The 16,858-nt window shown below is 43.8% G+C and overlaps 1 protein-coding gene across 4 annotated transcripts in view; it reads left to right on the top strand.

Moving 5' to 3' along the window:
- Window positions 1-16,858, top strand: part of DNAI1 (dynein axonemal intermediate chain 1) — a 371,426-nt gene that overhangs the window by 99,109 nt on the left and 255,459 nt on the right. For all 4 annotated transcript variants that reach the window (XM_075582503.1, XM_075582479.1, XM_075582488.1 and 1 more), the window contains exons 10-13: window positions 565-693; window positions 4,019-4,103; window positions 7,874-7,991; window positions 11,989-12,032. In XM_075582503.1, the coding sequence (XP_075438618.1) occupies window positions 565-693; window positions 4,019-4,103; window positions 7,874-7,991; window positions 11,989-12,032 (376 nt within the window). The remainder of the gene's footprint in view (window positions 1-564; window positions 694-4,018; window positions 4,104-7,873; window positions 7,992-11,988; window positions 12,033-16,858) is intronic.

The raw sequence follows: 16,858 nt of genomic DNA, 5'->3' as shown, positions 1-16,858 counted from the left end.
TTTCAAACAGCACCAAAATCACCCAATGCGTTTCGTGGCCAGCATGGCCACTTCATCAGAGAAACTTCGTGGTTACACCCTGGCCAATTACGGTTTGTAAACCCACTGCTTTTATTTTGTTCGTGCATCCCTTACCTTTTTTTATTCAATACATTTATTGAATAAATCTATAGATTTGGTTGCCCTGTCATCCATTTTGATATAGCAGCAGACTCTCCATTATTTTGAAAGGGAAGGTTTTATTCAATTTATTCAATACACGTGTTTTTGAATATGTTTCTCACATATATCTATTAGCCTACTTTGCACCCTACTTTAAATACACTTTATATAATCTATATATTAATTTGATAACTAGTTCACTATTATTATTGTTATACACATTAAGTGCGCTTTTTGGTTTGTGTTTTTTCTGTTGAGTGTATTAAAGCACAAACAGGGTTGGGACATACTGTATAATAACGTTGATTTGCAGAAATGCATTACTGGCGCCGCTTGCTGCACAGGGGTTAAAGGTGAAGAGTGTTTAACTGGTCTATTCACACTTAATGTCCTCGCTTGCAGTGGAAAATCTATGACGCCTATGTAGAAGAGCTGCAGAAGCAAGAGAAAATGAAAGAGAAGCAAAAGGCTCCAGTCACCAAAAAGGAAGAGGAGAAGTCCAGACGGAAATTACCCAGCGCCGAATCCCAGGTAAACAACAAACGGAAGCGCTCTCTGCTCATTAAAGGCTAGTTGGCGTCAGTAAATGCATGTCTTTTTCTGTTGGTTCTAGACCACCTCTTCCATATAGTTTGCAATGGACAAATGAACACACATTGTTCTTTTATACGCAAGCCTTTCTTTCTAAAGCCTAATATTGCTGTGTTCACTCAGTGAGGAATATTCATTATTCATGTAGTTGGGACTAAAGCAGGGGTGGGCCACTACAGTCCCCAAGGGCCACCAGCAGGTCAAGTTTTAAGGATATCCCTGCTTCAGCACAGGTGGCTCAATCAGTGGATCAGTCGAAGACACACACATGGCACTTCAGCACAGGCAGCTCAATCAGTGGCTCAGTCTTTGACTTAGCCACTGATTGAGCAACCTGTGCTGAAGCAGTGACTGAGCTATCTGTGCTGAAGTAGGGATATCCTGAAAACCTGACCTGTTGGTGGCCCTTGAGGACTGGAGTGCCCACCCCTGCATTAAAGTGAACAATCAGTGGACTTGGAAATATTCTCTCTCTGCCTGTAGCGTGATGTGAGATACTCCTGGGTCATACAATGCCACGGACCTGGGAAGTGTCGCCTGCTTTAAACCTGTGTAATTGACCTGTATGTAGAAGAGACCTGGGAGGTTTCAAAAGCTCCGAACACTACAACGTAATGGTTATCACAACATGCAATGACTGGCATGTGTGATTTTGTTCCTGTTCTTATAGCTGCATGATAACACTTTACGTGAACTTCGGTATAAAGCAACACCTCTATATAACCAGCAATTATATGGGACAGGAAGCCTTGAGCTACAGTAATCGGCGGACACAAAGACGTCAGGCGTAACCCATTCCCTGCCAGAGAGATGGAGCAGTGCAGTTTAGTAACTGTTTCGTCACTCTGCTCCTGTCTGATCTTCAGCGTCCACTCTACACCATGTGGCCAATAAAGTTACCTGATAGCATCGGTCTGCTGCTGGGACTGCGGAGATGCCGAGCGGGCATTTGCCTTACTCCGGGGGAGGCCAACTCCAGTCCTCAAGAGTCACCAACAGGTCAGGATTTCAGGATATCCCTACTTCAGCACAGGTGGCTCAATCAGTGCCTCAATCGCTGACTGCACCACCTGTGCTGAAGCAGGGATATCCTGAAAACCTGACATATTATTGGCCCTAGAGGGATTGCGTTGCCCACCCCTGGCTTATTCCTTCGCCATTTTCTGGTCATTATTTTCACACCCAGCATTTTCCCCTTGTAAGGTAATGAAGCTCATTCAGTTTCTGTACAGATGCATTATTTACACATGGAGAAGAGGTTACTGGGTTCAGTGTATTATTCTCTAGTCCTGTAAATCTGATTGTGTTTACGTGAGCGCTTTGCCTTGAAAGTAGTGGTACTGTGCCCGTTATTAAGAAATTCTGAATGTTAACCCTACCTGCCCGGCATTTTGGGAGATTACATCTGTGTCCAATATTTGGCTACTCGGCATAGGTTACCCTGATTAGGGGAGCTGGATTCAGGCGGGTGGGCGATGAGGTAGCAACGGTGAAAATTATGGGTGCCAGGAACTTTTATAGTACAGCACCAGTCTTTATTCATGTCCCCAGGCACGCGTGACTACGCTGCACTATTTTCTCGTGGTTAATCATGTATACCGTGCCTCCTTATGTGCCCGCTCTTAACACTCAGAGGGAGGTAGATCTGCTTAGTTGCTTTACGGGTATTGGACTCGGCCACACTTGTCTTTCGGAGTAACTTCTGTTATACCTTATTTAAGCTGGGCCTTTTCTGAGGTCCTGGCCGGTCCTATGCAGGGGAAGATTATACCTTTGTCCTGTCTGGAGCTGCCACTTCCATACAGGCTGAAACGTATACTTGTATGGATCTGCCGGTAGAGCTGATCCTCTGACACCCAGGAACCCTCTGTCTGAAGCCCTCTGTGGCGTGTCGCTTTCCCCTCTCTGGGACCTGCTGGCTCCCACTAGCATCTTCTGGGATCCTAACTTAAAGGGCACTGTCCCTATCTATAACATTATAAATAAAAAGGGGCCTGGTCTGGTCTATTACTTTATGAACACATCACTATCTACTCTCCCCATAGGCTCCTCCCCCCTTGTCCTCACAGAACCTGAACCTATAGAACCTTTCTCCTATCCTAAATATCCCATTGTGACGTCAGGATCCGTATGGCAAAACTGGATGAGGCCCAGCATACACTAACCCAGCGGTGCGCAAACTGTGGGGCGCACCCTCCAGTGGGGGTGCAAGATTATCTGTGGGGGGCGCAGGGTTTACAGAGGCCCCGCGCACTTCCCGTAGCCACTTAAATTAAGTGCCAGGGAAACGGTGAAGGCCTCTGTAAAGTTTACTTACCTTGTTCAGCCAGCATCTGGGACCCGTCACCATGGTAACGCGGCGGCAAATGACGCTGAGTGGTCATTTGACGTTGTGTTGCTATGGCAACGTGGCGTCATGATGCCCAGGCGCCGGGATCCAAGTTAAGGAGGAGGGAGGGAGGTGGGCGCGCGGAGAGGAGGACAGCCGGCAAGGGGCGCAGGGTGAAAAGATTGCACTCCCCTGCACTAACCCCTTAGGAAGGGGTTAAATATGTGTGTGTGTGTGTGTGTGTGTGTGTGTGTGTGTGTGTGTGTGTGTGTGTGTGTGTGTGTATATGTGTATACACACACAGGAGGATAAATATATGCCCATCTCCCTGAGTCTTGAATCTGACTCACCAACCAAAGTACAAGATTAATTGGCACTTACATGACACGTATCTCATCGTGGTAATCATCATTATCATCTGGCACTGAAACAGACTTAAGGCAGCAATCCTTCCCTCCCTCTCTCTCCCCAAAAGCATATATAACGTTTACCTCCTGTAATGTTACCACCTTGCTCCCTGAGCATATTCTGCTCATAAAAAAACTAAACAATTATAGTCTTTAAAATCTCGGTTAAAATCTCTAGTTTCTGAAATTGCCATGGCAACCTTTAGACTGCAGTGTGCTCTGGGGAGAGCTCCATTTTACCCTTCCGAGCATTTAATATCTCTCCAAACGGAAAACAGCCTGGGGAAGGGCAAGAAAAAAATCTCATAAAAAGGAAAAATAATGGCTCAGACAGCTGAGCGGTTGTGAGAGGTTAATGCACAATGTAAAACAGCAATCGATATAAGGAGACTTGCAACATTACTGACATTGGTGACATTTAAGCACAAGTTCCTCATTATTATTATAACTCACTATGTGAACTAACTTATATAGCTTAAGCCCTGTAACTCCTGTTCTCTCACAGAACCACTGTTCTTTTTTTTTGCAGAGTGATGATGTTGGCAAGGTGGCTAAATCAAGCAAGATAGTGGAGCGGATGGTGAATCAGAACACATTTGATGATATCACACAAGGTGCAGTAATAACTAAAGTGGGAGTTCCTTGGTGTGTGTTACCATATATATGCTATTACAGTATGTCTGTTGTCTTCAACATGTGAAAACCCACACCAAAATATAACTAATGCACTTAAAGGGACATCTCATCCCATTCATTTCCTTAAAACTATACCATCACCCTTCCGATTATCCCTTTGTTTCTTGTAAAGAATGAATCGTTTACTTATCAATATATGACTGATGGTGGCTTCAGAGTTACCTCTGGTGGGTGATACTTTTGTAAAGTGAGGTACTGTACCTCAAATAGTGATCACAGAGGGGTTCACCTAAAGCTCATATAAACCACTGAAAGCATCTGATTAACAGTAAAGATGTGCAAAACTTTAAACTTTCAGCACTAAAACATGTCACAGCCTCGCAAGTGATTCACCAAGCTTAATTCCCCAAACCTACTGTATGTCCAAAAAAGTTGTTATTTACTATGCTCAAGGCTAATTTAGTGAATACTATAAACAACCCCAATTTATATTTATAGACACACAACAATCTAGAAATAGAAACCCCATAATTTGCACTCTTAATTATCCTTCTACACAAATAGAATGGTTCAAAACACAGTAACAAAAAAAAAATCAGGAGAAACCAAGTCAAATCAGGAAATAAAGATAGGAATGATATCTTAAGACAATGATACAAAAATTGCACAATGCAGTCCTATACTGGTAGTACCCAGTGTAAATGTGTTAAAGCATTGCAAATCATTAAGGGTGCTAGCCAGACCCTTATACTGTATACATATGTAAAATGAATAGCTGATCCACTGAACAACATTATGATTATATGGTTCAAGCACCTAATTCCCATGACGTATACTGGAAATAGATAAAAGATGGTCATAATGAGGATACAAATAGCCAACAACTTATGTATCAAGCTGGCTGTCCTGGCCCAAAGTTTACAATAGTTGAGTCCAGATCAGTATATACAGCGGGGGCTCATCATGGATCGCCGTTCTGCTTATGCCGACCCGACATGCGTTTCGCACTAGCTGTGCTTCTTTTAAGGTCTTAAAAAAACAAACATATTTTGAACCATTTTATTTGTGTACAATTATTAAAATTATGATAAAAAGTGCAGATGATGGGGTTCCTATTTCTATGTTTTGTTGTGTGCATTCTGATCCAGACCCTGAAATAGGGCGTTGCCCTTGTCTCTAGCAAAGTCCCTATTTCAGGGTCTTGGCGCCTTAGAGAGGCTTGGAGAAACTGCAAATTATTTCCATAATGGCAAATTCTTGTCAAGCGATTTGAAAATTCAGAACTTTAGCAAAATGTAAGGAAAATACATGAAGACATTTGCAAACCACTTTTGCACATATTGACACATCTATAGCTAACAGGGAGACATTAGAAATGTACACTGTTTGCTATTGCTGCATCAGTGGGGAAGCACATGGGGTGTAACTCTGATGTCATTTGGAGTTCCAGTTATGTCAGGGGTTGGTTCTGTCAGACTTGATTATCAGGTCACATTAATTTGTCAAGTGGTAATTAGTTTAGAGAACGTCCGGTCTAAGGGAATTTTATTTAGTCACCAAACATTAGAAATAATGATGGCAGGACATGCAGACATAAATATATCTTATAACCATATTCCACCCTCAATCCTGCTCCTCCATTTACCACTCCAAAAATCAATCACTAGCTGTCCAAGTGGCACAAAATGACATTAAAATACCTTTATTGTATTGTATTGTATGTCTTTATTTATATAGCGCCATAAATGTACATAGCTCTTCACAGTAGTAATACATATCATATAAATAACAAATAATATAAATAACAGGTCATGGGAATAAGTGCTTCAGACATAAAAGTAATATTAAGGAAGAGGAGTCCCTGCTCAGAGGAGCTTACAGTCTAATGATGTTAAGGATTGTTTGTCCGAAATGACTCTTCCGTGCACTGGTCCAAGTACAGGTACCAGCCCTTTCTCCTTGTCCACAATTTGAGTTATTTTAGCTGTTAAGAACACTTCCTAATTCAATCTACTTCTGACATTTTTATTGTAGGATTTAAGTGACAAAAGAAGCATATTTTCTCTGCATTTCTTACATCATTGGTACCAGAACCCACCATATGCACATAAAAGCAAATGGAAGAGGCAATTTGCAATGCACTAGACGCAGAGGTAGAGATAATTTGAGCATGCAATGCAGGAATAAGCGGATCAGGGAAATTCTGGGAGAACAGGACAGTGATTAACACACATATTCCCAGCTAGCTCAAACTCCTACATCCTACATCCACCACATCATGAATATATATGTATGCCAAAATGAGTGCTACTGAGCGTGGCAAATGTATACAACAGAAGACAGGGGTGCCCAATGCTACATCCAATTGGCAAAACATATATGGTAATGAGTATAAAGTTAAAATACTAAGTTAAGTTAAAATAACACTAAAACGGTGAAGTAGAGGTAACAGGAAGGGTTCACCGTTTTAGTGTAGGACCTGCATTTTTGGTTTACCTTGACGTTGGTATGCAGGCTTACGACGCTTTGGCCAAAGGGTTTAACTAAAAAACCAAGTAATTACTATTATTATTCAAGAATTTAAACTTTATACTCATTACCATATATGTTTTGTCAATTTGATGTAGCATTGGGCAGCCCTGTCTTCTGTTGAGAACAGGACAGTGACAATGGAATGATACAAAATATAAAAAACACCTGACATCGTGTGTGCGAACACTTTAAGAAATTAGGCACCTGTGCTCACTACAATATTTTGGGATCTGTTTTTGGACCGTAGGCCACTCAGAGGCCCATCACAGGCTCGATTTGGCCCACGTTGAGGATCCCTGGTTATAAATCTTTCTGAATTATAAAACCACATTGACTAGCTGACTAGCAATTTCTTTTGTTACTTATAATACCACTATTAATTTGAAGTCACTGATCAGTGCTTTGGCTTCATACACATACAAATGATATAACCGCATATAGGAAGGAAAAAGGAACTGGGACCGGTCACGGTTGAACGACAGCTGATCTGATAGAAGAGTAATAGAGTGGAGCACTCGGCTGATAGACTTAAGCCCTCTGGAACAGTGTATGATCTCCGCTCTGGTCTCCTCCCAAGGTTAATATTCCCAGACACATCGTGTGCATGTCCCCGGGGCTGGCAGCGTCTCCGCTGACCTGTCCACTCCCTTTCACAAAATGGCCATACACTATAAACAGCTTAAAGGAAGTAGTGGTACTGTAACCGAGTTAGCAAAATACTAGAAGCTATTCTAACCATGTGTTCGAGACGGGGACATACTAATAGCGATGCTTTATAAAGTGGGGTGGGGGAGAGGCTTCCTGAAATACAGGAAATCTATTCTAGATTTAAGTAGAAAGTGGGAGTAAAAGTTGGTCAATAAAATAATACAGGTATGCTGAGGTTATAAATAAAAAGTGGTAGGTAATACCCCCTAATTTGGGGGGAGGAGATGGAGGGAGGGCACTCCAGTCCTCGAGGGCCACCAACAGGTCAGGTTTTCAGGATATCCCTGCTTCAGCACAGGTGGCTCAATCAGTTGGCCACCTTTGCACTAATCGCATCACACTGACAGCTGCTGAACAGATAACTGGTGCAATAATGGGGGAAAAACTGCACAAGGTGTATCATACTAAAACAAATCCCATTGAAAGCAATATGCTTTAATACAAATATTACCCTATTTTTCAGCTTGATGTATACGCTCTAAGTATTTGTTTTTGTTCGAATTTTCAGACTTCAAGTATTTTGAAGATGTGTCCGATGAGTTCAGAGACCACGATGGAACTTTGCTGCCTTTGTGGAAGTTTCAACACGACAAATCCAAACGTCTGGCAGTGACTGCCCTCTGCTGGTAAGTACATGCGCTGCGGGGAAGCCAAGTTTCTCTCTGTGATCAGCGCTGTAATGATTTGGGAATCCTCTCGCTGCACCATGTGGGCACTTGCACATCTGGCTAAATAACATTGATTAAACATTCCAATAAGCGTAGGAAAACAACATATTAAGAAACAGAGTAAGCAAATACCAATTTGCATGACAAACGAGAGGCGCAGAAATGAGGAGGCAATTTTCTGTAAAATTGTTTTATAAATCAATGCGCTGCTGCAATTAAAGCAATGAAAGCCGTGTGGGTTGAAGAAATAGCTATGCAGATGAATTGGCTATAATTGAAGCCGGAAACAAATAACATTGGGTGAATACATTGAACACACACATCATATAAATATACACAAAAATAAGTTATGGTGACAAACTCCCTGCACCGTACAGCAAATACAACTATCCCCTGTGCGCACTTGTGACATGCTAATGAGCCCACGCAGCAGGCAGAAGCTTATACGGATCCATGTTCAAATGGACAAGAAGCGAAGAGTGACACACTGTGAGTCATACCCAGAATCCCTGGCTGCAGCGGAAGCACTGTATGCTAAGAGATAATGGGGAAGGGCAGGGTGGCAGACCTGTCTGAGGCGTGTGAATGTGCTCCCACGCGGGATTTTGATTTGCTACGGAGAACAAAGAGGCTTATGCAGAGAGGAACGTTATTTAATGTGAGAACGGCAGGAAAATAGCCACAGAATTGGCGTTACTTATGGGCGTATGCAGAAAACGGCTTTACCTTCTTTTTGCAGATGGTAGCAAAATTGGCAAGTATTTCTGGCGACCTGGAACACGCCATATTATAGGGCAGAATGGCGCGTTCCAGCGCTTCGATGCTACTGGCATACCACCCTATCTGAACATGGCGAATTTACCGTTTTCGCCACGTGTTTGGCTAATTTTAAAGTAAACAAACCTGCTGTGGCGGATTTTATGAATCTCGCCATGTTCTCTGCAGGACAAGCTTCTCTGGTGCGTATTTTCGCCAAAAGATGGCGCTATTTCCCTTCTCTATCCTCTCTGCATAAGCCCCAAAGTGTCAGTTTCTGATAACGTAGGTTTTTGAGCAGTTGGTTTTCTGTAATGTGATGGCCCCGCAGGTAATATCTAATCTGCAGGGCGAGCACGTTCTCACTTTGTGCTCAAAAAAAGTGCTGCTCCCCAGAGCAGCTGCTGCAGACCTTCGCTAGTAGTGAGGGAAACATTAAAATGCATTGGAATATCCTATTAGGTCTCTGGGAAACCAGCCAATAACGCAGCAAATTGCTCTGCTGTGTTACTTTTCTTTCTTTCACCTTTCCCTATTTTCCCCTCTTACTTTACAAACTCCATGTGTGTATATGTATATATATATATTATGTGTATATGTATATATATATTATGTGTATATGTATATATATATTATGTGTGTGTATATGTAAATATATATATATATATATATTATACATGTGTACAGTGCTGTGAAAAAGAAAGTACACCCTCTTTGAATTCTATGGTTATACATATCAGGACATAATAACAATCATCCTTAGCAGGTCTAAAAATTAGGTAAATACAACCTCAGATGAACAACAACACATGACATATTACACCGTGTCATGATTTATTTAACAAAAATAAAGCCAAAATAGAGAATCCATGTGTGAAAAACTAAGTAAACCCTTACTGCTTCCATAGGAATTAAGATGCTAAGTAGCAGACAGGTGCTGCTAATCAAATGCCCTTGATTAATTGATCATCAGCAAGTGTGACCACCTCTATAAATGCCGAAGTTTTAGCAGTTTGCTGGTCTGGAGCGTTCAGGTGTGTGTTAACACAATGACAAGGAGGAAAGACATCAGCAATGATCTTAGAGAAGCAATTGTTGCTGCCCATCAATCTGGGAAGGGTTATAAGGCCATTTCCAAAAATTTTAAGTCAATTATTCTACAGTGAGAAAGATTATTCAAAAGTGACAAACATTCAAGACAGTTGCCAATCTTCCCAGGAGTGGACGTCCCAGCAAATTCACCCCAAGGTCAGACCGTGCAATGCTCAGAGAAATTGCAAAAAACCCAAGAGTTACATCTCAGACTCTACAGGCCTCAGTTAGCATGTTAAATGTTAAAGTTCATGACAGTACAATTAGAAAAAGACTGAACAAGTATGGTTTGGTTGGAAGGGTTGCCAGGAGGAAGCCTCTTCTCTATAAAAAGAACATCGCAGCACGGCTTAGGTTTGCAAAGTTGCATCTGAACAAAACACATTACTTCTTGAACAATGTTCTTTGGACAGACGAGACCAAAGTGGAGATGTTTGGCCATGATGCACAGCATCACGTTTGGGGAAAACCAAACACAGCAAATCAGCACAAACACCTCATACCAATTGTCAAGCACGGTGGTGGAGGGGTGATAATTTGGGCTTGTTTTGCAGCCACAGGAGCTGGGAATCTTGCAGTCATTTAGTCGACCATGAACTCCTCTTTATACCAAAGTATGCTAGAGTCAATGTGAGGCCATCTGTCCGACAGCTAAAGCGCGGCTGAAATTGGGTCATGCAACAGGACAATGATCCCAAGCACACCAGCAAATCTACAACAGAATGGCTGAAAAAGAAAAGAATCAAGGTGTTGGAATGGTCCAGTCAAAGTCCAGACCTCAACCCGATCTAAATGCTATGGCAGGACCTTAAGAGAGCTGTGCATAAACAAATGCCCACAAACCTCAATGAACTGAAGCAACGTTGTAAAGAAGAGGTGGCCAAAATTCCTCCACAACGATGTGAAAGACTAATAAAGTCATACAGAAAACGATTACTTCAAGTTATTGCTGCTAAAGGTGGTTCTACAAGCTATTGAATCATAAGGTGTACTTAGTTTTTCACACATGGCTTCTCCATTTTGGCTTTATTTTTGTTAAATAAATCATGACACAGTGTAATATGCCATGTGTTGTTGTTTATCTGAGGATGTATTTACCTAATTTTAAGATGCGCTAAGGAACAGATGATTGTTATTATGTCCTGATATGTAAAACTATAGAATTCAAAGAGGGTGTACTTTCTTTTTCACACAACTGTGACAAAGATTTCTACATTATTGAAGTCTGTGTGCCTGTATCACTCCTTTCCTCTCTTGTTTCCATTTAGACCAGATTAATGTCCGAGCCAAAGAATGATTTTCTATATTTTCTATAACTAAAAGACTGGATTTCTATCACTATAAAGTTTAACTCGCCTGCGCGAACTTTCTGCTAATGTCTTAATATGGCGGTAACATCTCTGCAGGCAGAGAATGTGCATGCGTTCTCTATTGGGTATTTAATGCATTTGATCTAAAATGTGTATTTTTTCTCCCAACTTTATTGTTTAAGTAAAAACATGTTTCATGGGCTGCCTTATATCAATGTTTTTCAACCCTTTCACCAGAAAACGCCAGCCAATTTGGGGAATAACCACACACCATTGACCTTCATTTTAAGTACATACTGTAGATGGTCATTTATTAGTTATTGTTATAGTGTAGTCTGGCTCAAGTTCCCTAATGGAAGGCAGGAGTGACACTGGCTTATGGGGTTGAGCATTTACATCAGTAAATATAATATTTGTGTCCTCTTCATCTGATTTGTATTGATCCCATTTGTTCCCCACAAATAAATATAACTGAACATGAAACCTATGATTCAATGACATTAGTGCACACCATGAGAATATTGATGTATTCAAGAAGGGATACAGATTATATACTTAGAAGCTTGTCTCATAGTAAAAGGACATATCCCCTTTTTATTTGCCCAGATTTAGACAGTTTGAAATAGACTTGCATATGTATCGAATAAGACTGCTTTCATGTTCAGCTACTATTTATCGTGCCCAGAGTTTTCTAATAATAATAGAAAATGCAGTCACAATGTAAATTATTGTATAATCACATTATTGGCACATAACGTCCTTTTTTACAGTTTTTTCTTTTGTTTTTTCTTTTACAGGAATCCAAAGTACAAGGATTTGTTTGCAGTTGGACATGGTTCCTGTAAGTTGCAATCTATTGTATGAATGAATATTTGAAGTGCAGAGTAGAAAAATAACTAGTTGTATGTGTTAGATCTCTGCTAGATTTCATATCACCAATAGTCCCTCTTGGACGGTCTTTCCCAAACATCTTCTGGGTTATCGCTGGCCACAATAGGCTTCAGAACTAAGCAATGTATTTGCACGCTCTTTACTTCCCGTTTTTTAAAGGCCTGCTGAAAATTCACCCCTTAAAATAAACAATTCAATTCTCTACCCCTACAGTATACTACTGATACCTGATGCACTTTTACTCCTACTATGTCAGTAAGTCTCCCTATATACAGTACCACTTAAATTGTAAGCTCTATGGGACAGAGTTACCTTTTGTCGCTTATCCCCACTGTTTGCACTTTATTTCCCCTGCATTATAATTGTATAAATGCTACGTACGCTATTGGTGCTTTTATAAATAAAATTGATACTTGCATACATACGTTTATCTACAGTAATTTGCACTCACATAAGTAATTGTTTGGGTTCCCCAGAAACGTCATCCGTCAGAAGAGGTTTCAGACCTATGCACTATGGCCAATCAATCATTTGAACACGGTCATGACCTATTCCTCTAGAGCAGGAGCGGCCAACTCCAGTCCTCAAGGGCCACCTACAGGTCAGGTGTCCAGGATATCTCTGCTTCAGCACAGGGGGCTCAATCGGTGGCTCAGCCAACGGGTGAGCCTCCTGTGCTGAAACAGGTATAACCCTAATCCTTGACCTTGAGGACTGGAGTTGGCCACTCCTGCTCTGGTGCAGAGGTGTCAAGCATATGGCTGGTGCGATAAGGGGCGCAGCACGGAGCAGCCGCTTCTGGGGGGAGGCAAAAGGGGCGTGTGCTGCCTGCTCCATCTGCCCTTGTTGGGAGATTAGATGAGAGGCAGGGGCAGGGGCAGCGCTGTCTGCATTTGTATGTGGCGGTTGTGGCACGTGACGCCTGCCCTTCCAATGTTTGTTGTTGTTGTTTTGTTTTTTAAATGTGTTTAGACTTTCTGTGAAATGAAATAGCTAAAAAAAATAAAATCAAAAAGGGGAGGAAGAGATACCAGTGACGTTCACATATTTTTAATAAGGAAAGCTCAAGGGATGAAGTGTACGCGTAGGTCAGCCGTGCGCAAAGTGGGGGGTGCGAGACTTGCTGTGGGGGGTGCGGGGTTTACAGAGGCCCCGTGTGCACGTTCCAAAGGCACTTAAATTAATGCCGGGAGAGCTGCAGGGCCTCTGTAAACCTTAACTTACCTTGATTCAGACGCTCCTGGTGATGTGTCACCATGGCAACGTGACGGCATGACGCCAGGACGTCTGAATCAAGGTAATTGGGGGTGGGGGGGGCGTGAGGAGAGGGGGAAAGCCAGCAGGGGGGCGCAGGGGGAAAAGATTGTGCCCCCTGGCATTGGTTATAGTGGCTATGCGAGTCGGTTCTTTCCTTCCGCCCCTCTGATCGTGTGGTCTGAGACTTGCAGTCGGATTTAAGAATTGGCCCCCAACTGATTCTGAGTATGACCGGCCTGCAGAGATTTTGCTTCACCCTAGTGTCTGAAAAAATAACAACACTGCAACGCGAGACATGCTAACATCATTGTTTCCATTAGAAAATGTAAAGAAAACCATTGAACCCCACAGAATCCAGCCTTCTGTGTAATGCTGCTCTGGGTGAGACACTTTCATTCAGTGTCTCTCAGTCAGGGTGCCATTAACTTGCACATTGGATACACCTCTGACAGTGGCGAGTATCAGACTAATGTAAAGTGTTTGGAAAGTGAAACCGATGTTTCAGCCCCTAGAGCAGGGGTGCGCAAACTTCTTGAGCTGCGCCCCCCTCTCCAATGACTCGGCGTCAAATGACGTAGTGGGTCATGTGACGTAATGTCACGTGACCCTGCCGTGTCATTTGCAGCACGTTGCCATGGCGATGTGTGATGTCACATGACCCGCAGTGTCATTTGATGCTGTGTTGCCATGACGACCCGTCGCCGAAGACCCGGCAGACAGCAGGTAAGTGAGTTACAGAGGCCGCATGCCTCCCCAGGCATTTAATTTAAATGCCGTGGGGAAGAGCGTGGGGCCTCAGTTACCGCCCGCGCCCCCCTAGAAATTCTCCTGCCCCCCAGTTTGCGCACCGCTGCCCTAGAGAGCTCTGATGGCTTTGCATTCTCTATAAATACGGTATTTCTATGCTAGTGTATGATATATTAACAGTGTGAAGTCCTATCTTTTTCTTTATGTATTAGAATGTTTGGAGGAGTGGTTGCTTTGGCTAATCTAAGGCTGAGTCCCCGTGCTGAGGCGCGCTGACGCTAGTCAGTGAGCCGCTGCAGCCGCAATCAGAGCGGCTTTAGCAGGAGCTCGCGCCCGCTTCCGCAGGCGTGCGGAGGCGTAGCACTTACATTTTTTTCGTTTCGGCGCTCACGGGAGCGCAGGGCTGGTCACGTGAGCGGTTCGCCCAATGAGGGCGAACCAGCTCCGTGAAGTCACTGGCACGCCCCCGAACGGCACGCAAACTAAGGCCAGGGAAAGCACCCGCTTTTCCTCAGCCTCAGCGCGACTCCGCACGGCTGGAGTCACCATGGACGCAGCCTAAAAGATGTTTGCCATGGATATTAAAGGATATTATTTTAGTGCATTGTTGATAAAACAAAGAATTGTTTTTAAAATAAAAAATATTGTAGCTATTACATTTACATATACTGTAATTATGCAGGTAAACTGGTGTAGTAATTGAACATCAGTTGCTAACAAGTTTTAGATTAATTTACTAGTAAATGTAATTTTTCCTCCAACTGGAGGGAGACAAAACAGCTTCCCAATTCTGTTTCCTGAGGGGGAAGAAACAAATTCATTTCTCACTTTGGTAAATGGCAATTACATTTCTTTCTGGCTCGATACCTTATTGGCTGAAATGTATGCACAGTATGGATGTATATCTTTATTTATATAGCGCTTCACAGCAGTAATACACGTGACAATCATATAAACAACAAATAACACATAATGGGAAGAAGTGCTTCAGACATAAAAGTGACATTTCGGAAAAGGAGCTCACAATCTAATTGGTAGGTAGGAAGAACGTACAGAGACAGTAGGAGGGTGTTCTGGTAAGTGCGTCTGCAAGGGGCCAAGGTCGATGTATGAGGTGTAAATTATCAGCCACGGAGCTACTCATATGCTGTGATAAGCATGTGTGTTTTAAGGTGGGCCTTATAGGTGGTTAGAGAGGGTGCTAGTCGGGTATTGAGGGGAATGGTATTCCAGAGGTGTGGGGCAGTCAGTGAGAAAGGTTTAAGGCAGTAGAGGGCTTTAGACATAAGGGGGTAGAGAGAAGACATCCTTGAGCAGAACGCAAGAGTCGGAGTGGTATATAGCGAGAAATTAGGGCTGAAATGTAGGGAGAAGCAGAAGAGTGTAAAGCTTTAAAAGTGAGGGGGAGAATGGAGTGTGAGATACGGTAGTTGATAGGAATCCAGGAGAGGGATTTCAGCAGGGGAGACACAGAGACAGATTTAGGAAAGCGTAGAGTGATTCTGGCAGCAGTCTGATGTCTGAGATTAATCTAAAGCAGGGGTGGGCAAAATACGGCCCACAGGCCACGTCTGGCCCGCCGAATCATTCCCTCCCGCCTGCCCTCTCTCACCTCAGCTGCAAGAGCGGTGGCAGGAGGGAGAGCAGCGGTGGGGAAGCTAGGCCTCAGCAGAAGTTCAGCAAATGCCGTATTCACCGTGTGGGTGGGCCCCCTTCAGCACCACCACTTTCTTACTGCATAAGGTAGGAAGAGAAGGGGAGGGAAGGGTGAGACAGAAGGGAGTAAGAGAAATGACTGGAAGCATGTAGGGGAGATGCAAGTGATAAGAAGAGTATGTGTGGGAGAAGCTGGGGAAGACGGGAGCATATGGGGAAGAAGCTGTTCATTAGGGGAGCATGATGGGGACATGCTGGGCGAGAAGCTGGAGAGAGGGGGAAAGGGGCATAACTACCGCCTGTCACAACACCCCGGCAAAAGAGGTAAGGGGGCGCAAGCATGGTGGGGAGCAGGCAAAGGGGGTGCAGCTCAAATAGTTTGCGCACCTTGCCTTACTGTATAGTTACACCACTGGGAGGGGAGCATGTGGAGCAGAAGCTTATGAGTGGGGGAGCATTTGGGGGAGAAGTACGTGAGATGGGGAGCATGTGGGGGAGAAGCTGGAGAGGATGGGTGCATTTGGGGGAGAAGTAGGTGAGGAGTGGGAGCATGTGGGGGAGAAGTACGTGAGATGGGGAGCATGTGGGGGAGAAGCTGGGGAGGATGGGTGCATTTGGGGGAGAAGTAGGTGAGGAGTGGGAGCATGTGGGGGAGAAGCTGGAGAGGAGGGGAGCATGTGGGGGAGAAGTAGGTGAGGGGAGCATGAGGGGGAGTAGCTGAAGGGTAGCATGTGGAGAAGAAGCTGGTGAGGAGGAGAGCATGTGGTAGAAGCTGGAAATGAGGGGAACGTGGGGGAGAAGCTTGAGAGGAAGGGGTTATGTGAGGGAGAAGTTGGTCGGGAGTGGAGCATCTGGTGGAGAAGGTAGTGAAGATGGGAATATGTGGGGGAGAAGCTGGAGAGGAGGGGAGCATGTGGGGGAGAAGCTGGAGAGGAGGGGAGCATGTGGGGGAGAAGCTGGTGAGGAGGGGAGCATGTGGGGGAGAAGCTGGTGAGGAGGGGAGCATGTGGGGGAGAAGCTGGTGAGGAGGGGAGCATGTGGGGGAGAAGCTGGTGAGGAGGGGAGCATGTGGGGGAGAAGCTGGTGAGGAGGGGAGCATGTGGGGGAGAAGCTGGT

The sequence above is a fragment of the Ascaphus truei genome, chromosome 1 (assembly GCF_040206685.1).
Source record: "Ascaphus truei isolate aAscTru1 chromosome 1, aAscTru1.hap1, whole genome shotgun sequence".
NCBI classification, from domain to species: domain Eukaryota; kingdom Metazoa; phylum Chordata; class Amphibia; order Anura; family Ascaphidae; genus Ascaphus; species Ascaphus truei.
This window is presented reverse-complemented; position numbering and strand designations above follow the sequence as displayed.